Genomic DNA, 21,472 nt, shown 5'->3' with positions numbered 1-21,472 from the left:
TGCAATCGCGGGAGATCTCAGAGGTTGCCATGTATGTTTTACTGCACCTTGGAGTAAAATCAGCTCCATTGGACATACTTGGCGAATCTCTTTACATGACTTATTGATCAACTCAAGGCTATTGGTAGCATTGATAAGGAGCGTTAACATGATGAGGTCATGGCTTCTCGGCATTAAAGCAACGTTATCGTTATTAACTCGGCACAGTGCTTTAGTGTCTGCCTCATGGTCATGCGACCGAGGGTACAATCTTCAATCTCTGGCTTCCTCTCACAACCCCCCCCCCCCCCCCCCCAAACATTCTACCTATTGGTGTGGCAGGCTACTGTATCCACCAAACACACACACCCATCTATCGAGCTCCAAAGCTATTTTGTGATTGTGTTCAATTTGCTCCCTTTCTGCTGTCATAATGGGATCTTGGGGCAAATGGATTGCTTCGTCTGGCATCCTCTGAAGCTGATGAGATGGATACGAGTCTCAAACGCGCCGGTGACCTCTGCTTCAAGCCACGATCTCTCCTCAGTTTTTTATTTTTAGGGTTCAATAACGAGTCAGTGTGAAGGCCCTTTTGAAATTGCCGTATTTATAAATGAAGGCGGGGACCCCTCAACTTGCCCGAAAAGTCTCCAAATCGGCAAGCGTTTCGATTCTCATGAATATGTGTGTGTGTTTTTGTGGTCCTGAATACAAAACCCCAAAAGTCTCCCTTAGATAATTATAAATAAATAAAAAAGCCTCAACACCAATTTTGAAATTGGGAAGCCAGCTATTGTAACAGTTCACTCAAAAAATTCTCAAGGACCTATCCCTGAAATTTAACAGCCCCCATTTTGATTTCAAAGCGGCACATTTTGGCCAAACTTCCAATGCTTGTTCCTTTGACAAGCTTTCTTTTTCTTTCTATGCACATTTGAGAATGAAGAAATATCTAAAAATAGCATCCGGGCTCAGCGGTGTTGACCGCCCGATGGGCCGCTGTAAAAGTGTCAATTTGATGGGGGTCGATGCCCTGATATGCGATCCTCGCATCGTAATGTGACCAGCTGGCACCATCATCAAAACCTCCGCCGCTTCCACGCACACATATGTTTATCTTCAATTTTACACATGACCTCCACACATTTACAAGGTTTGATGTAAGCAGAACAATTGGTGCGCTCCGAATCGGATTAGCTGCCGGTAACTGGAACCGCAACACAAGTTGTCACCTTGCAGAGGATCGAGGTCAATGCACCTTAGACAAGTACACCTAGGAATGGAAGAATGTACCCCAAAAATGTTTTTGGGGCCATCCCTTCTTGAGACTTTTTTGTAGGTTTACTAATGATAGGCATGCCCACCAAATTTCACGTTGCTGAGTGAATCTTTTGTTTTTTCTTAAGCGATTGCGTCACAACAGCGCCGATCGATTCTCTGACAGCTCAATCGCTCGGCATCCAAAACTCCCGGGAGACGGCGCACGTTCGAGCGTGGGGGTTGAAATCCTTGAGAAACAAAAGTAAATCTCTTTAGGCTGCCCGCAGAAAGCCTTTTTAAAGCTGACGGTTAAAAAGCTCTCGGAATCAGCCGGGGAGAGTTCAGCAGTTCAACGGGAACGACTTTAAGGAGGATTGGCAACAAGTGCCAAGAGGTTGCTCCTCTGTTGTTGTTTTGGTTTGATTTGACTTTTTATTTATTTATGAGGCACTTTTTTTGCACACTGCGGGCACTCGAAACCAAGACAGCGCTTTGAAATAAAGGACATATTGTGCGTTTTTAAAACTCGCATTTAACCAGAGTTGGCAAAAGTACCGTACTGTGCTTGGATAGAGGTACAGGTACTTAAAAAAGTTTTATTCAACTCTGGTATGAGTTAAGAGGGTATTTACTAGCATGTGTGACATTGTCAATATTTGCACACATTCGAGGATACATACATATTAGTTTGCTGCTGTATTTATAGTCCACAGTCCCAAAACAATTTGCTAGTTTCACACACCCATGCTAACATGAGCTTACCGTGATGCTTCGTTCCGGAAGCTGCAGTTTCATACTTCACAATGTCTCTTTTGCTGTCCCTTATTCTCCTTTTGGATTAAAATGAACCACATTTTCACACAAGCGGTCGCCAGCAAAATTAGAACTTGTTTTCCGTCATCGTTCCTACTTTTTGGCAAATGCTCAAATTAGCTTACTCGGTTTATTTCATTTGTCATCTGTTGTTGCTGTTGTATTAATGTGTTTTTTGCAAATATATGCCATACCGAAATGTTAAGTAGGAAATTGCATCTGAATGGAGCCTTTTGTCTCCTCTTCAATAAAATGATTTCATGGTCAACATCAGACCTCCATTGTTCGTTAGCACGCCGCTCTCCAACCCATTTCATTTAATACGGCAACTTTCTTTGCTAACTTTTTAAAGCGAACATTTCCATTTTATTCTTCTGTATCCACTTCCTGTCATGGGCAAGCGGGTCCCAATACTTTTGTCCAGCTTGCCTTCAAGCGCCATTCATTGGAAGGCTGCAAAGGAACACCTCGGCCTGATACATTTTAACTGGCAACTCGAAGAGCAACACTGACCCCAAAGTTCTTGCTCGGAGTCCAATGGACTGCACGTAGCAGGTGTGTGTGTGTGTGTCAGTGTGTGAGTGACGGGCCCAGGTGCAGGGAAATAAACACATCAGTGTGTGGTGACAGGCCTTTCCATGTGTCTAACCTTAACACACACACACATGTAGCGTGTCAGACAGTAACTGGATACACGTCTGGAGCCGGGTCAAGTTGCTGTCACATTCTTAGCCACTCTATCCTCACCCCAAATTAGCTCCCTTGAATAATGGCTTTTGATCAACCTCCACTCGACCTTATCTGTTGCACTCTAATCCTTCACTTGAACATTATAGACTCCTCACCAGTTGAACGTACAACACTGAGCAGGATGATGTGGATCCAGTTGTCTGTCACCCGTGGCAAGTTTATCACTGGGGAAAACCTGTCTGTCATCCGGCGGGATTTGTCGGGGTTTTAAGTGTCCTTGAACAACACACAACAAGCGCGGTCCAGTCCATCCAGCTGCAGCTCTCAAGGCCGATTTGCTCCCGCGAAGGCGGGAGGCGTGGGAGTCGGAAAAAAAACACAATCGCACGAGGAAAGTTATGTGCGACGACCGCAGCGCTAGGTACAGCTCAACAAAATACCGTATTTTCCGGACTATAAGACGCACCTGAAATTTTCTCAAAAGCCGGCAGTGCGCCTTATAGTACGGTGCGCCTTATATATGGACCAAATTCCTAAATTTAAACTGGCCCGAAGCATTGTGTCATGAAATCAATCATAAGTGACCCGCTGAAGACTATGAATCATGAATCAAAAAACTATGGATCCTTATTTTGTGATTATAAAGTAATTTGTTGCATCTGAAGTTGAAATAAAAAAGATAAAATGCAGAATGATTTGATTTGGATTAGAAATCTGACATGATGCATTAATGGTGCGCCTTATAGTCCAGCGCGCCTTATATAAGGACACAGTTTTAAAATGGGCCATTCATTGACGGTGCGCCTTATAGTCCAGTGCGCCTTATAGTCCGGAAAATACGGTAAACAAATGCGTCATCCGGTTCCACCTCCCTGAAATAGATGCTTACCTTTTCCCGTCACGAAAACACACACACCGTGTCATTATCTAATTTCTTATAGTTCCTTATTTTCTCATCATGTGTTGCTTCACTATTAGGCAACTTCAAGCATCTGTAATACAAATTAATTTAGTTTAGTGTTGGATAACTATTTGTCAACCTTAAAACTTAACTACTACATGGATTATCTTGAGCATTTGGCTCATTATTTGGCAATACTCAGCTAAAATGGATTCAAAACATTTATGTTAAGGGTTTGGCTCACTGACGAATTAAAGCTGCTTCAACACAAGTAAATATATTCTATCAAGCATTGTCTCTGTCGACTGCAACTGTCGTCAGTTTATTCGGTTAAGGGTTGCTTCACTATTTGTCAATTTGAAGTTACGCTTAATTTGTAAAGCTGTTCTAGTCATCATGTGGCTCATTATTTAGCTTGTTTATGTCACTTCTAAACTAGCAAATCTGTTTACTGTTCAGTTCATTATTTGTCAAGCAGAATCCACCGTAACACGAGTCAGTTAAGTATTTGGCTCACTATTTAGGAAGTTTAAACAACTGCAAAATCAATCCATTCTCTTAAATTTTGGCTTATTCTCTCAAGTGTTGGCACACTATTTGGCACGTTGCCACAACTGCTGCAACGCGAGACATCATCTAATGCCTCAATATTTACCGGGTGCAAAAACACAAGTGATAAAGCTCACTATTTGGCAAGTTCTACCCACCACTTCAACAATATAAAAGTGTGCTTGTGCACCTGAGTGTTTGTATGAAGGATTTCCTGGAAATGAAGCAATTTATGTGATGCCCCCATCTCCCCCCAAATAGATCCTTACCTTAATCCTCTTTGAGGGAGCGTAGTAAACCCCCGGCACTCATATTCTACCTCCATCCCCCCCTACAACCTCTGTCAGACATCATCACCGTAATCCACAGATTAGTCAGCAATCTCTTATTTATTCCCCACACTGCCTGCTTGATTTATAGACACGGTGTTAGGATTATTAAAAAAACTGTGTATCGATGCAGCGTAGCAATTTACAAATGGGAGCATTGTTTGTGAGGGAATGGACCGTCACCTGGACTCAGGCCACGTTGGAGACGGATTAGGATCATTATCTAATGGTGTGTGTGCACATAAGTGGACAAGCACATGCACACACGCGTACCCCTTCACTGGTTGTCTCACCAGTGGGCAAGTCTCAGCCTGTGCAACGCTAGTAAATGAATTCTCGTTAGTGTTGTCTTACTATCTATTCAGTATAGAGGGACAGTTCAACACTTAAGGAGGCGTGGCCTAATGACACAAAACATGTACTGTACAGAAGTTTATTATTCATTGTTTTACGATTTAGCAAGTTCAACCCATATGCGACACTAAAGAAATCGCTATTTGGCAAGTTGAAATATTCAACTGCTCACTCTACTCTGTTAAGTGTTGGCTCACTATTTGGTAGGTTACAGGAACTGGTCAGTTTATTTTGTCACAGTTCGCCCATTCTTTTTGGAAATTCAAGCTACCACTGCAGCACAAGGGAATTTATTTCGAGTGTTGGCTCACTATTTGACAAATTTAACCTACTGCTGCATTGTTCCACACACCTCCACCCGCACTTACCACTTCATTAGATAGAGCTGCATGTCCGATGGAATTTATGAAGATATGTTTGTTTTTCTTCCCAGGCTCCTAAAGGCACCACAGAGACCGTATGTTTATCTTGGCCTTCTTTGGCCAAAGTGCATTTGGCTATTTCAATCTGTCACTAACTGGAAATGTACACTTGAACTAGCAATTAAGATGTCCAAAGACAGAAGCGTCTCATTACGCATTGTTTTTGTTTTGTCACTGGTGACCTATTATTTTCTCTGCTGAGAATAAAGCCAGATTACAAGCCACTGATCACTAAATTCTACTTCTCTTTATTTTGAGGTTTGGCTGAATATAAAAAACGTCTCATTATTTTGGCAAGCCATATATATTAGTCTGGTCAATATGCTGTGAATTGGTGTGACATTTTTCATTGTTAAGCGTTGGCCATTTATTTGATGAGCCATTTCAATGCTACTGTAGTCGATGAAATATATTTAAGTCACCGTTGCTACACTTTTGTGTATGTTGTCAATTGGCGCCTCACTATTTGGAAAGCTAAACCTATTGTTTAACTAGTCAGTAATTTGTGAATGGTAAAAGCCATTAAAAAGCTACACAAAGGACATCAGAAAAAAAAAACAAGAGTGCTTTTCTCTCTTATTTTGTCCACATCCATGTCTCCCTAGTCAACACTCCCACCCCCCGGTACTGCTTGCCCCCTCTGCGCTTTTATTTTGTGTTTGTCACTATCCGTCTCTGTCTTCCCGCGGCCTCCTCGCCACCCATTTGACACTTTTCTTTCTGAGACAAATGCACGGATTGACGAGCGACATGACAGTGTCGGCGGTGCGGCCTTGTCAAAGCGGCCGTACCCGCCCTGCCCTCGGCGGTCCTGACAGCGTTGTCACGGATGAATGAACACTGTGTTGTGACACATGGTGCGACGCTGTCGCACACAACACTTCTCGTCCACTTTTAAAGTTGTTGCCACGTTTATGTTGACCAAGTTGGCTGCGCCGATGAAGTTTGGGAATTAATTTCACCTCATTTATTTTGAATGAATGTGTCTGTACAAGAAGAGTATTGACTGTTATAAACATGGTTAAGATGTGTGTGTGTGCGCAAAAGTATGATGAGCGGTACAGAGTAAACAGTGTGTGTGTGTATATATATATATCGTATTTTCCGCACTATAAGGCGCACCTAAAAACCTCCAATTTTCTCAAAAGCCGACAGTGCGCCTTATAATCCGGTGCGCCTTATATATGGACCAATATGGATTCGTGGATAAGGACTAACTTATTAAAGTAAGTGTTTATTTTGTGTGTTGTGTGATATTAACGTTTTAGCAACGTTGAGTTATTGATATATTGTTATTGTTCTCACTATTTCGAGTGTTACTATATTGTGATTGCATTAACGTTTGAGCAACGTTGAGTTATTTATTCTATGCGCCTTCTAATCCGGTGCGCCTTATATATGGACAAAGTTTTAAAATGGGCCATTCATTGAAGGTGCGCCTTATAATCCAGTGCGCCTTATAGTGCAGAAAATACGGTATTCAGTTCAATTATTTTATGATTCATTATTTAGCAAGTTCAACTCATTACAAACAATACAATACATGGTTAATCAATTCTGTTTCGCAATAGCTAACTATATGGCATGTTCAAGTCACCGCCGCAACACTAGTCATTCAGTGATTGTTTACTATTTGGCATTCCCTTGCACTAAGTCATTTGCTCACTATTTGGCATGTTCATATCTATGCTATTAGTAGTGAGGCAGCCTTGCAGATGATAATGTGTCTGTGAAACGTTGCTAAATGCTTTCAATGAGCAAAGAAAATGAAGACCACCTTCAGCATCTTTTGAACCCATAGCCATTTAGTAACCGACTGATTTAACAGCAATAAATATACTTATTGAATAACTTGTGAAAAGATAATCCCGCTGTTTTATCAGTACAATCTGCATATTTTTTTAGACGTTAAGCAAAATGATGCTCGTGCTGATATGCTACGCTCATGATATGGGCCGCAATCGCTGCGATACAGTTCAAATCCATTCAAGACGACTCGTTTGCGACCGTGAAAAATCCAGTATGATTACGTCCTTATTTTTGCTGAGCTATGTTAACTACAATAACACTGCTTCCAGCCGCCTCTGATTGTAGTGAAATATTAGCTTATCACACAGTGCCAAGAAGTTGCTCGGGGCACTGTGGATGTGTTGATGATTTCAAAAAGCTGCTTCTTCTTTTAAAGGTAGAAAAGAAGGCTGCGGGCCACGCCAGTGTGACCTCGCTGAGACTGATGTACAGCATTTTGTTATAAATTCTCCTTTTATAGTAAAAAGGAAGCATGGAGAAAATGAAGTATGTGCCTCGGGGTGCCTTATTCAGCATTAAAAAGCTGCGATTTAAAGCAGCACTAAGGAATATTTGTTTTGGTTCCCCCATAGTTGTGATCTTTACAAAGTTTATACGACCTCTGCACCCAGCTCTCGATAAACATGTTACAACTGGCGCTGATAAACTTGGATTCAGGCTGGTTGAACTCTCTCTTTTGAATTCCTGTAAAAAAACAGTATTTGTCAAATTTGCTAGTAGCAGGGCAGCAAGGAGTCAAGTAGTAACCAGTTAATATAATCCGTAGGCTAATAATGATATGAGAATCCTTGACGGGGGGCTTGGGGGTGGGTGGGTGGATTGTTAATCACACATACTTAGACCTGGAAAGTCAATTAAAAAGGATGATAGCATGGCCCCCAACCGACTCTGAGTCTCCTCACGCTTAATGATTTTAAAGTGTCATTAGCACTCCTACGCTCCTGTACACTTGAATCACACACAAGCTAACACACACACAAGGTTAGCTTCTCATTCATAGCATAACAAATGTTAAAAAAGTGTCATGTTCATCGAGTAATTATCTCCAATCACAGATGCTATCATTCGCATATCAACATTAATTAGTCGTTGGCTCAGGATTTAGCCACTTGATGCCGCTCATACCAATTGATTTATTTTTCATCTATTCTATTGATTACTGGCTCTCTCTTTTGCAAGTTCAATCATCTTCAGTAATGAGTCAAAGTAGGATTTTATTTCATGCATCACTATTTGGCACCACTACAACACTTAAATATCTTCTGTTAATCGGCGGCTCACTATTTGGCAAGTTCAAGCTTTCACAGAAAAAGGAGCCTGTGCATGCTATTAAACGATGCTAGTAAATATATTCATTTTTGACTCACTGTTTGGCAAGTTTACAAAAGTGAGAAGAGAGCTGATGGCAGACCAAAAGAGGAGGTTGTTCATCTCAAAAGGAGGTCACACATGCACACGTGGGTACACACCTGGGAGATTCAACACCTGTGCAGATGTTTCCTGCTGATCTATTGGACTCATCCTCTCATGTCAACATTCAAGAGTAAAGAGAGCGAGCGTGAGCAAAAGGAGGCAGAGATGGATGGCCTCCAATCTTAAAAGAAGGTCGGCAGCGGGGAGACAGAGAGAAAAGAAGTATTTCCACGGCAACCGGCCACGAGCGATGGTGAGAGGGTGATTATGGAGTAGGAGGCGGTGAGGAGCAGATATGTGTGGGTGATCCATTAAGACACCCGAGACAATGTCAACATGTATCGAGGAAGGAGAGACGAAAAGGAAGAGAGGAATGAATGAAGAGGATAAATGAATGGTGGAGAGCGCCCCGCATTTCCATACAATGTGCACAATTAGGGAAAGAAGGATGGATGTTGCTGAGTGGGGAGAAAAGGTGTGCGTGCGGGTGAAGCAACGTTGGCGTAATCTATTATAAAATAAGAGCGGGGTTATCTATCTTCTCCTCATGCCACTTCCCCTCTTCCCTCACTGGTCTTTTTTCCTTGTTCTTGTCCTGTTATTCATCCACTCTGGCTATTTCCCTCTCCTTACCTCCCCTCCCATTTCTCATTCATAATCTCTCCTCTTTTCTCACCTCCTCTTTTCTTTCATCTCCCTTTTCGTCTCCTTCGTTACTTCTTTTCGCACATTTCCAGTCTCTTGGACCCACATTTCCCCTCTCGTTTATCTCTGCTCCTGTCCTTTCGCTATTTCCTTTTTTCCCGTCTGCCATCTTGGGCTTTATGTTTGGCGCTGGGCGACAAAGGTGCTGCTTTTTGCACCTGACGCAAAACAAAACGCAGCGTACTGCAAAGACACGCTCATTTACAATGTCGGTGTCGCGAGTGTACAATGAGACTTAATGTGTCTTGTTTGTGTGGGCCGTAAATCTTTCAGGGGCGCTGCACCGGCTGGGTTATAAATAGGTCTCTAAAGGCAAGTCCCAGTCCAAGCGGGTGTCCTCATGTGTCCCAGTTCTGTCGGCGGCGGGGCACCTTGGACAGCGCTGGCATTATTCTGCTCATTTTCGCTTCCAGTTGCCACCGATGTGTTTTTATTCCCGCTTTGAAGAACACACCGTGTGGGCACGCACCTCTGAGAACTTTACCCTCCCCGTACCTTTTTTATATATATTAGATATTTGGTACTTTTAAAACTCATCTTTTTTTTTAATTATAACTGAAATTAAAATCCCTAAATTATCATAAAATTACTACTTTTTTCATTGCATTATTTTATTTCTTGAAAATTTCATTAAATTACACTGTATCGACAGTATTTTCTTCATTTAAAAAAAAGGAGTTGTTCTTTTGCCAGGTCTGTATACTCTTGTCATTCTGTAACCTTATGTGCGGTGGTTTTACCTATTTTTTTCTTTTAAGTATGGCCCTGATAGTGCTCTATGCAAAAGACGTCAGCAGTAGTCGCTATGGCAACCTAGTAATGTCAACGTACTTTAATTGGATCTTCATGTCACTCGCACCGATGTCATTAATTAAGCTGTCAACGCTCCCCAGAAATCCCACCATGGCGCTCACCTAACCAGCGTTGCGTTGTTGCAGCCGCGGTCCATTTGGAGCGTGTCGCCAGGGCAGCGGGACGGTCCGAAATTCCCCCCCGAGACACCTCGGCACATATGGCCAATTAAAATGGACGTCAAATGGCACATGCTCACTTCGTAAAAGACACCCGAGCCGCTGCCGTCATTAGCTTAATGTTGCTTTAAATGTAGCCCGGGGTATCCATCATATTTTAAGTTGGCTAATTTCGACACCTGATTTTCACCTGCTCATGTTTAACCACACTCGGTTCAGTGCAAATATGCCTCGTGAGTTAAGACGCTTGTATCTCAAGGCACGACTATATATAGCAAGGTTTTTTTTTTAATTTGTATCCCAAAAATACGTCGGCGTCACTTTCCACTGAAAAGCGTATCCCGTAGCTGCAAATTTTTGTGACACTTCAAATATTTTCTATGTACAAAGAAAATTCTAATGCACACAAGCGCGAGTGCTGATGATGAACTTCATTGTCTTATGATTTTGTGCAAACACACGCGCATCCACATTAGCTGAATTCATGCGCGCCATTGGATTAAATTTCTATTAGCTTTCCCCGATTGAGTTTGAAGAGTGTTGATTAGGCAGTAATGGCCTTTGTTAGCTCGCTAATGAAGGGCTTGATTACTATTCTACTTAGTGCCACACATCGGGATGCGGCTGATGTGTTTGCTTTGCTTAGCATCTGTTGGCGATAACACACACACACACACAATTGTCTTTTTATTTGCTGAGGAGAGGTGACGCGAGCAGAGGCGAAAGACGGATGGTGTTGCCTTGCCAGCGCTCATCTCTCACTCCCCTCCTGAATTGTGTCTTTTCGGCTCCTCGCATCCTCTCAAACGACTCCACTCTGTCCGTTGTATTTTTTTTTAACACCTCCAGCACCTTCCGGGACTATTTCTGGCCCCCTTTTAGCACCTGTTTGCTTCTTTTCCCACTGACTGGACTTAGACCCCATGACACTTGAGGATCGAGATCGCGTCAGTCCAGGGGCGTCAAACTCATTTTTGTCACGGGCCGCATCAAATCAGACACTAGTAAAAACTGCTAAAAATTGAACGGTAATAAAAATTGCTAGCCAAATTTCTATTTTTAAAAAGTGAAGACAATTTGTGATTTTAGTAATGACACAAATGTGTCTTCGTGGGCCACATATAAAGATGTGGCGGGCCGTATCTGGCCCCCGGGCCTTGAGTTTGACACCTATGCATTTGTGCTTTAATGAGAGTGTGTGCATATGTGTGTGTGCGTGCAGTACAGTGCCCCCCCCCCCCTTCCCACTATACCACCATTGCAACATTTTTAAAGAGGAAGTCAAGTGCTTTTGTTGCTTTCCACATAAAAGATCCACCGTTTGGGAGATCCATGCTTTTCATTGGTCAATAACAATGCATCAGGGTAGGCATAAATAAACCCCCCCCCCTCAGAAAACTCAAGCAAACTTTCCTCAACTCGAAAATAAATAAAGAATGCCACTCTGGTGGGCTAATTTGAAAAAGTTTCCACGTATGAAAGTGAGTACGGCTCCTCCTGCTCTCCCACCTCGGCATCCCATCACTCGAGTGTCATTCCAGCATGAAATGAAGTGACAAATCTTCCTGGGGTGGCTTGTTGGGATTATTATTAGAGCGCACCACGCCCGCTCAGTGCCCACCCACCCACTCACACACACACACACACACTCGGGCAAGGCTAATCACTGGGAGAGAGAGAGCTCTTTAAGCCACTCGGCTGTGGTCTTGCGGGGATGGAAATAATAGAGCTAATCAAGGAGGATGATCCTCAGTATCGACACTTCATTTTCAGTACAGTGTGCTTTGCAGGTTGTAAAAGAGTCTTGCGTAAGCGATCTTTTATGTGTTTTATCATTTTATCTCCACCATAGCGCATTTTAGCATTGGTTCTAATCTGACTTTTCTTTTTGGGGGGTTTTGCCTTTGAAAGATTCACATGACGTTCCTCTTCTGCATCACACTGTGATGTTCCCGCTCGCAAAGCTTTCGCCTTGCGGAACTTTTATTCTATTTTTTTATTATTATTGCGGCGCTCCCCAACGCAACAAAATATCTATAACGTGGCCTACTTTTATCCAAGCCTTTGTTCCGCCGGCACCGCTAAAAAAGCAAGCAGATAGAAAGCGCCGTGCATTAACGCTTTCCCTTTTGCCTTTGCCTTGATCTTGCACAGCTTGAGATGGGACGTTTGTCCTTCGAGCAACAAAAGATGAAAAAGTGAATCGTACCGGTTTTCACATCAAATGCGGTACAATTGTGTAAAAACACTCTGCAGAGTTCTGCCGCTCAGTCCGCTCGGTGCACACCGGGTGATGCGGACGATCCCGAGTGACGTCCAGAGACTAGTTTTCATAAATTGCCAGTTTACAGGCAAACTATGCTGTTACTCAAGAGTTCTGTAACAGGAACTATTACTGGAGTTTTGGGGGACCTTCTTCGCTTCTTGTCCGTCCTCGCCAATGAAGAGGCACTACCCTGAATTCGGACAAGCCTTTATAGTATCGAAAAATATTTCGATTTAAAAATCACTCACGAGCCAGACATGTTAACAATGAACCCTAACATTTTAGACGTAGTCATGATTCAAGTTTATGACTGACCGGGCAAAACTGCTTTCCTTTTGTTTCAAAGAAGAGAAGAGTGGACTCTTGCTGAACCTTTAGCAAATCCTCTCTCAGTTGAAACCAAGGCCAAGGCTATACATATTGTCTGTGTGTGTGGTGTGAGCGAGCATGCGCACATGTGATTGTATCCAAAGTTTGTGTGTCTTGTGTCTAACGCTGTGCGTCTAACGCTGGGGAGACAGGTGATGTTGGGGCGAGAGTCAAAATAACAAATATGTCCGCCCAGCCAACCCTGCCAAGAATGGCTTGATCCAATCAGCCACCGTCTGCTGTCTTGTACACAAACACACGCTGGGGCTAATGATGCGATGTCTGCGACCGTATTGGGGTCTCGTTGTCTGAGCCCAACGGATGCTGAAAAAGAAACGAGTGCACTACAGCTGTGATAAAACAGCAGAGATCTGCTTTGGCATCGTTTTGCGTCATCGTGCGTCTGTTTCATTTGCACCGCAGACATGGAAAATGCTACAGTAAGCAAGTGCGAAAGCGGAAGGTTGCTGGGGTTAATTGGCATTGAAGTTCAAATGACTTTTTAAGTGCAGGAGGCATGTTTGTTCTCATTGATTTTGCTGACTGGGAGTCATTTATAAACTGTGTTTGCAAAGAAGGAAAAGAACTAATGGAGTAGAATACCTCAGCACGTGTGTGACGCTACGCCACAAAAGAATTGCTGGAGTGGAAGGGATGGGTGGATTGACGGACGGATCAAACGATGGATGGTTTGTTTGCTTGGACGGATGGACGGACGGACAGACGGGCGGGTGGGTCGACGGACGGACGGACGGATGAATTGATTGCATGGATGGATTGCATGATGGGTTGCATGGATGGGCAGACAGACGGACGGATTCTTCCGGTTCCTTTGATGTCTCACTTACTTCAACTGATGCGACTTAGCTTAGCTGTATGTCCTCCTGAACCCGTCTTGATATCTTTGGCCAGTCCAACTTCAAATATTTCCTGTACACAGCCTGCATGTTCCATTTTCTTGTTGTGGAGCATAACCTTTACTTTTATATTAGAAAGCAAAAGGTCAAACAAGCAGCTTTCCGTCATCCCAAGAATCAAGTCTGCGAAGAGGAGCATCAAGTTGCTAGCAGCACAATAACAACGCCAGCCCTGTTTTCCCCACATCTGAGATTTCCATTTCCTAACGTAAAGTGAGAAGGAAATTAAACAATGCGAATGGAACAACGTTGCCGCCAACATTTATGCCTCGGCCATAAAGCTCGGACAGGCTGAATTTACGAGAGCTCGCCGCCGTAAATACTGCGCTCGGGAAATGTGATTAGGCTCATAAATAGGATATTCCCCGCTGTCCTACCCTTCACCCGAGGAGTCTTGTAAAAGCATATGTTCAGGACACTCGCCTGCTTTTCTCCGTTGCCAGTCGCCTGTGTGGGATCTCGACATTTACAACTGTGCCAGTTCTCAATCACAACAAAAACATTCAAAGTACGAATAAAATGCATCATAATCACCGGAGATGCCGATTATTTGATCCGTTAATGTGCGTCGATCGTTAGAGACCTGTCGCTGATTGACTGGAACAAATTATGATGAGACCAACCAATCAGAGCAAGGAAAATGAACATCAAGAGTCTGACGTGATTGGTCAAAAAATAATCCTAGTGCTGATAAGTCCCTGGGCAGGTTTGATTGAAATCTGATTGGACAAAAATAAATAAAAAATCTAACATACATAGTGGAAGCAGAAATTCCAGTTTTGCTCATTTCTGTCCTAAAGCTGTCATGAATATTGAACTCACGGCTGTTCTTGGTTCCGACAGGTGGAGTGGCTGAAGAATGAAGAGATCATCGACCCGGCGGAGGACAGAAACTTCTACATCACCATCGACCACAACCTGATCATCAAACAAGCGCGTCTTTCCGACACGGCTAACTACACGTGCGTGGCCAAGAACATCGTGGCCAAGAGACGCAGCACAACGGCCACCGTCATTGTTTACGGTAAGCGTTTTTAGCAGATGGACGAATTAGCCTCTGCGTGAAAATTCACTTTTGAATCACCCTTATATAAAGTCGGACGTACTAACCCTTATTGATTATCCCGCCCAAAGATCTTTGAGCTCAAACGTTGGATTAGTGGGGGTTTTTTTTCCATCACCCGGCTCGCTGTCAAATGCAGACTCATCATCTTCCAACTTTTTGGAACTATTGACCTATCATAGTATTCTATTGATTCTTTTCAAAGAATATCCTGAGAGGAAGGAGCTAGCATATAAAAAGACAAACAATATGGGAAGATCTTTTGGCTGTAACTCGCAATGACATCAAAACGAGTAATACTAATAAGTCCAAGATTTTGGTCAGAGGAAACAATGCGCGGACGACACACACACACTCAAACAAAAAAACAACACACACTCGGCGTGTTTCTCCCCAGCGTAACGGCCGTGGCACCGCTCCGCCGTGTGCTTCAATCAGAAATAACTACACGTGTGTGTGTAAGTGTGCGCCGCAACAGACAGACAGCCCGAGATGGAGTGCTTTGACACTGATGTATCCTTACAGAAATAGATTGTTCAATCTGCGGTTCAATCTCCTCGGCTCTCCCGGAGGGGCCTGGCTGACGCTGTTGACAAGGTGAAAAAGTTGCAAGGATAGTGCAGGGATGCGGTGGATCATCAGGGGGATGAAGAAAAAGATGGTGGGGAGGAAGCTCCATGAATAAGCTCAATTTGACCTATTTTTGTTTCAACTGATAGGAAGGTGTCGCTTCAAATACTGACCGACACGTTCCGTTGACTCCATTTGTGTCATGTTTTTAGTCGTGACGTTGCATGACATGCCGTTGATTTGTAACTTCACAGTGAACGGTGGCTGGTCGACATGGACGGAGTGGTCAGTGTGTAACAGCCGCTGTGGGCGGGGCTTCCAGAAACGAACTCGCAGCTGTACTAATCCTGCCCCTTTAAACGGAGGACTGCCTTGTGATGGACAGGCCATCCAGAAACTGCCTTGCACCTCCTTGTGCACCGGTGAGTTTGAACCCGTTTGCCTTTTTCTGCCAGAACTTCAAATGCAACGTCACGGGCAGGTGGTGTCGTAGAGTTGCGATATAAGACAACATAAAGCGGTAATATTTCATCATCATTATGTTGCTTTGGCGCCATCTTGTGGCGTGTTGATGTCAGGGCACTTTGTTGAAGTGATTTGAGGACCTTCTACATTGAGAGAAAAGTAGTGTGCTTTGTCACCATTTTGTGGCTATTTGGTACCAACGAACCATGTTGGAGTGAGTTGAAGAGCTTCATAAAAATAAAAGTAGTGCCGCTGTCTTATGGCATGTATAGGAGAGCAGGATATTCGTTTTTCAGATTTTCACTGGGAAAAACATTTGCTTCAAAATAATATGCAATTTATTGCCCGGACATGTCTTGCTGTGTGATCGTATGGTCTTAGAACACGGCTCAAACTACTTCATTGTGCACCATTGGTTACCTCCAAACACAATAAGCCGTAAACAGATGACTTCTGTATTAAAACACCTGAGACCGTTTGGGTGTTTTTTTTTTTCTCAACAAACTTGGGCACCACTCCAGGAACAGCGACTACATCAATAGTCGTCCGGAACGACTTTTTCCGTAAGCAGGAAGACTTTTGCCCAGTTACTTTTCTTACAGTTACATACAAGAAGAACATAAAGGCCTGGGATCCAAACTCTACTATTACTGGCGGAGCTATTTATGCTACGTAGGTTTTGTTGCGGTTTGCGTTAATTACAAAACCTGCTAGCAAGATAGCTCGATGGATGCACCTTTCCCTTTCTATAAATAAACCCAAACTGAGGTAAGTGTGACCTGTGTCTTTTAGAGGAGACTGGCAACATGCCGGAGCCGGACAGGGAAGTTGCAGAGGACATTGGAAAAGTCCATGAATGCTCCAAGGGACTGACTGCCCCTGACGGCCATCTTCAGGCTTCATAAAGCTTGCTGCTGATGTATCATTGCACGTTCTTGTATACAGTGGAACACTCAAAAAAAAAAAAAAGAAATACTCTTTAAACATTAATTGTCACTAACCGTCATACAAAATCCCATCGGTGGCTAGCTTGCGTGCGGCTAGCGGCTAACATAGCAAACTTGACGCACTGTTTCTTTGTGTCACAGAACATCCAAAAGAAAATCAACCAAATACTTTTAGCGGATAGTAAATATGGACTTGCTTATATAATTGTGATCACTTAAAAATCTGATCTTGTGGAGGCGCGAATGATGAACCACAGGGGAAGATGATTGCAAATTTTTTATGAGTTTCCAAAGTTGAAGTTCCACTGTATACTCCACTTATATTATTATTATTTCATCAAACACACATTTACAGTTCTATAGCGTCCTCTGAATATACAAACAATATTTGTAATACTCTTTCTTCCAATAAATATTTTCATCACCCGTTTGAGCAATCCTTGTTATTCCAACGCACAATTGTGCAATCTCACATCCCCAATTTATGGAAGTGCAATAGAGTTTCATACCATTAAATGAGATTAAAAAGCAGTGTTGCCATGCGCTAAACTGGCGGGTTGTTGTGCACAAACTCATGTACATTACTAGAGGGCATTATTTTACTCCTATTCCACCAGTCAGTCACAGTGCAAACAGAAAATTTCATTCATGCTCGGATTCAGATCAAGTTTTTCTTTTTCCATCTAATTTTCAACAATATACCCATATTTCGTCTTAGCATAAATTCTAAATTTTTCTAAAATGTTTCATACCCTTCACTTATTTCATGGCTCATGCAATGTTTCTGTAATTTTCACTTTTTCTTCTTGCTTAATGCTAATTTTTGCACCATTTCTATTGAATTTGTATGCTTTCCTACTAAATTCAGAGGTTTCTGTCAAATGTTCCCACTAAATTCTTGTTCTACTGGAATGTCACTTTACAAAGCAACACTTGTACTTTGCCGCCCCCTTGTGGCATCTATAAGCATTCAGCCTTTTGTATGACGCATCAATTAGTTGTTGTTTTTTTTGCTGTGAGCAGCAGGGCTTGATGCATGTTACTGTATTTGCACCCCCTTCCGCAACTATTTTTGTAAAATTTTTCAAAGCGCTCATGTTTTCGTTTCCTTTGCGTTCCCTCTAGTGGATGGCGACTGGACCGAATGGAGTAAGTGGTCGGCCTGCGGGACGGAGTGCACCCAGTGGAGGAGGCGGGAGTGCAACAACCCGGCGCCCAAAAACGGCGGGAAGGACTGCGAGGGTTTGGTGCTTAACTCTCAGAACTGCACCGACGGACTTTGTATGCAAAGTGAGTTGATCCTTCACCACCCGCTCACGAACATGTGACATGCTGCAAGCCATGTTGACAAATCCCAAACTAATCATTTTTAGCAAAGTAGCAGAATCTTTCAAATATGATGTAAATTTGGGATTAGCCATTATGTTCTGTTATCTTCCATCTTCCCTTGGCCAGCAGGCAAGTTTCTGTTGCGCTCAGCCTTCTCCCCTGACACAATGGCTCCAAAATGAGTTTTCAAATGTCACATTTCCGTCCTTTTTCCAGGACAAGGCTTTGCTCTGCTCTCTTTTTCGTTGGAAGATCGAGTAGAGTGAAGGCCACCTTTTCACGGTTATGTTTGCCCCCCCCCCCACTTCATCAGGTTTCTGCTATCGGAGGCTTTTTCAAGGGATCGTTTGTATAGATTTTGTGTTGTATGTTTGAATGTACAGCATAAAAGATGCAGCAATTAGGCAGTGTTGCTTTTTGTTTCATGCCACATCCCTACCTTCCTCCTCCTACTCTTCCTCAGGCGTCGCTATCATCTCTCCCTTCGCCTGCCTTGCGTCTCTCTCCCTGCTTTCATGGTGTCGATTCATCCGCATTTACTTTCAGCACGTCGCCCGCCGGTGGCCTCGCCCGGTCAAGTCAAAGCCTCCTTTCTTAGAAAAACGTCGCATGGCCTAAATAACAATCATAAAGTGCATCAGCCACCAATTGAACTGTCATTTGGCTCATTCCCGGCATGATTTTGTGGCGAATTTCTAAAAAGCTTGAAAGCCGAGATAGCGGCGGTTCTCCAAGGTGCGGCCAATTATATTTGTTGACTTGCAGCGCGAGGAGGAGTACCTTTCTTACTCATTGCGCCCCGAGTAATTGGCAGACATTTGACGAGAGGAGAAGAGAAAACATCGCGCGACGTATTTTTAGAACACACACGCGGGCAAATTGTCACATGTTTGCGCATCCAAGGATGCCACAGGTTCTCAGCGACAGTGCTGAGCGACAACAACCCTTCATTAGCGAGGAATGATCAGCCGGCGCCTTGTCACGATCATTATTTTTCCGAGTCGTATCGGCTTCTCGGGATGACAAAATGCATCAACAAGTGAAAGTACATCCAGATCCATACGTATGTACTGTCCAACCCATAAAGACGGAAAAACAGAACGAGTAAGTTGTGTTGTCAAACTCATGTTTCTTTTTGTCCATCAAGGGTCACCGTGGTAACAAGGAAGATGCGGTGGCTCGTTAAGACTCCGTCATAATGATTTTGATGCCATTGCATTTAGATGCAGTTATTCCATATTGCTGCTTTAATGTTGCCAGCTTTTCTCCAATGCAGGATTATTCATTCAGGCTCATTTTCCCCAATTGACTTTCTGTCTTTGTAACGACTCGACACACCGGGCTTGTGTTTCAACTACTTCCTGTAGCACTAACAGGAAGGCATAAAATGTGTGTGAGCATGTGCGTGTCACGTCGCTGCAAATAAATTCTGGTGTCGTCTTTTAGAGCCGCAGTAATTTGCGGCGATAGCACAGCAGTCGCGTAATGTTTTTTACTGTTTGCGTTTGCATGACGCAAGACAGCAGGTAGAATACTAAACCGACATTTTTTGTTGTTGTTGTCATGACAATTTGGAGGCAATATTTTTTTAATTTAATGTAGCACATTTAAACCCCGGAGAAGAGTCTTTGAAATACAGAATATGATAGTAATCATATTACTATTTATTTCATCCTTGAAGTCTATTTCGTTTACCCTTTTTAATTTATTTTAATCATGAATTTTTTAATAATGAATTTTGGGTAATTTGGTGGTGTTTTTAAGGAGTAATCAACATGTCTGTATTATGTAAATTGGTTTCACCTATAATCTTATTTTTATCCATTTTAATCTTTGAGGAAAAGTGAGGACATATATTTTTTAATATATTGTAGGATGTGAGGAGATAAATAAATGCAGTCACCATCTTGTGGCTCTATAGGCAATTATAAACTGATTTAATTACTGCATGTATAATTTATTGCCATTTAAAAATGAGCACAAATATGAACGACTTTGTAAAAAGAATCGCATTTGGCTTCCATGCTTGATCAAATGCTTTTTTTCTTCCACGCTGTCTTGTTTTGTAATTGGGCGTGCCTTGCATTCCTGTCACGCCACGTTAGCATTTTAGCATCATCCCGACCGCTAATCGGTTTGGCATTTGGCAGATGCGCCGACGATTAAGAACAAACGGTGTGCAAAAAGAGTCACACATTTGCCGTTGAATGGCATCGAGATCAACAACGCTGATAGTGTTGAGTCCGTGTGTTGTCCCATTTGACTCCTTTTTTTTGTTTAGTTCATCCAAGCATCCATCCATCCATCCTTCATTCCTTCTTTTCCCTGTCCCCAAGGTTCATTGTTTGAGACGTCCAAAGAAAAGAGTGATGTGGGATTCACATGTAAGTTTTATCCTTCATTCCTTGCCTTTTTTCTTCTTGCTTCCTTTGTGTGAGTATTTGTGAACGTGTGTGTTTTTGTGTCCATGTCTATTTGTGCTCTTCTTTTATCACAAGATCCGTGTATTTGTTTCCTTCAAGAAGTAAACTGTGCTCTCCTGCCGGCATCAAAGACACATCAATTATTTTTCTCCGTTGCCAGTGTGGTGGGAATGTAAATCAAAGCCGTGTAGTAGATTCAATTTTGAAGAAGAAGGCATTTTCAAGGGAAGCGGTAAATAAATTGTTCAAAGGAGAAAAACCAAGTGTGAAAGGACACATTTTAAAACACTTCCTCAATCTTAATAAAAACATTCTGACCGACATTTATCAAAATGCACAAAGAAGTACTTTGTGGAATTACACCAGAGACTTTGCATATGCTCTGGTTGAAATGGCTCATTATGTGTTTATGATTTTTATAACCAGGCAGACGCTATTCTGTGTTGCCAGCTTCTACTTCCTACCTATCTTACCGTACCTAGCTACCTACCTAGCTAACTGGCTAATTACCTTCGGGTTCCTTGTTACTTACCGACTGTATCTAGCTAGCCTCCCTATTGTACTGTTGCGTCAAAAATAACCCAACTTGGGTCAAAAATTGACTGATACATTTATTTGGGTCAATTTGATGTTGACTAAATGGGATGAAAGTACAAAGCGTGACTGAATTTCAAAATGGCTGATGGCTAGCTACCAATCTACCTGCTTATGTACCTACGTAGACAGCCAACCCTGGCCTATGATGATAACATAAAATTTCACAAATACTGACTTAGCTAACTACCTTTGGGTGCTTACTTTGTGTGTGTGTGTGTACGTGCGAGCTGGAATTTGAGCGTAAAACATCCACCCCCTCGCATCGAGCGCTGTCAGATTAGACTGAGCACAGCATCAAAGATGTACGAATACGACTCTCGCTTCAGGTGTT

General features: G+C 42.8%; 1 protein-coding gene across 4 annotated transcripts in view; it reads left to right on the top strand.

Moving 5' to 3' along the window:
- The window catches only part of LOC119127167 (netrin receptor UNC5C-like), a 114,350-nt gene that overhangs the window by 77,229 nt on the left and 15,649 nt on the right, over positions 1–21,472 (top strand). For 3 of the 4 annotated variants that reach the window (XM_037258967.1, XM_037258966.1, XM_037258964.1), the window contains exons 5-8: positions 14,591–14,771; positions 15,635–15,802; positions 17,918–18,082; positions 20,458–20,505. In XM_037258967.1, coding sequence (XP_037114862.1) covers positions 14,591–14,771; positions 15,635–15,802; positions 17,918–18,082; positions 20,458–20,505 — 562 coding nt within the window. The remainder of the gene's footprint in view (positions 1–14,590; positions 14,772–15,634; positions 15,803–17,917; positions 18,083–20,457; positions 20,506–21,472) is intronic. The other variant, XM_037258965.1, reaches the window with a different exon arrangement.

This window comes from Syngnathus acus, chromosome 9, assembly GCF_901709675.1.
Source record: "Syngnathus acus chromosome 9, fSynAcu1.2, whole genome shotgun sequence".
NCBI classification, from domain to species: Eukaryota; Metazoa; Chordata; class Actinopteri; order Syngnathiformes; family Syngnathidae; genus Syngnathus; species Syngnathus acus.
The sequence above is the reverse complement of the archived record's forward strand: the minus strand, read 5'-3'. Positions and strand labels throughout refer to the sequence as shown.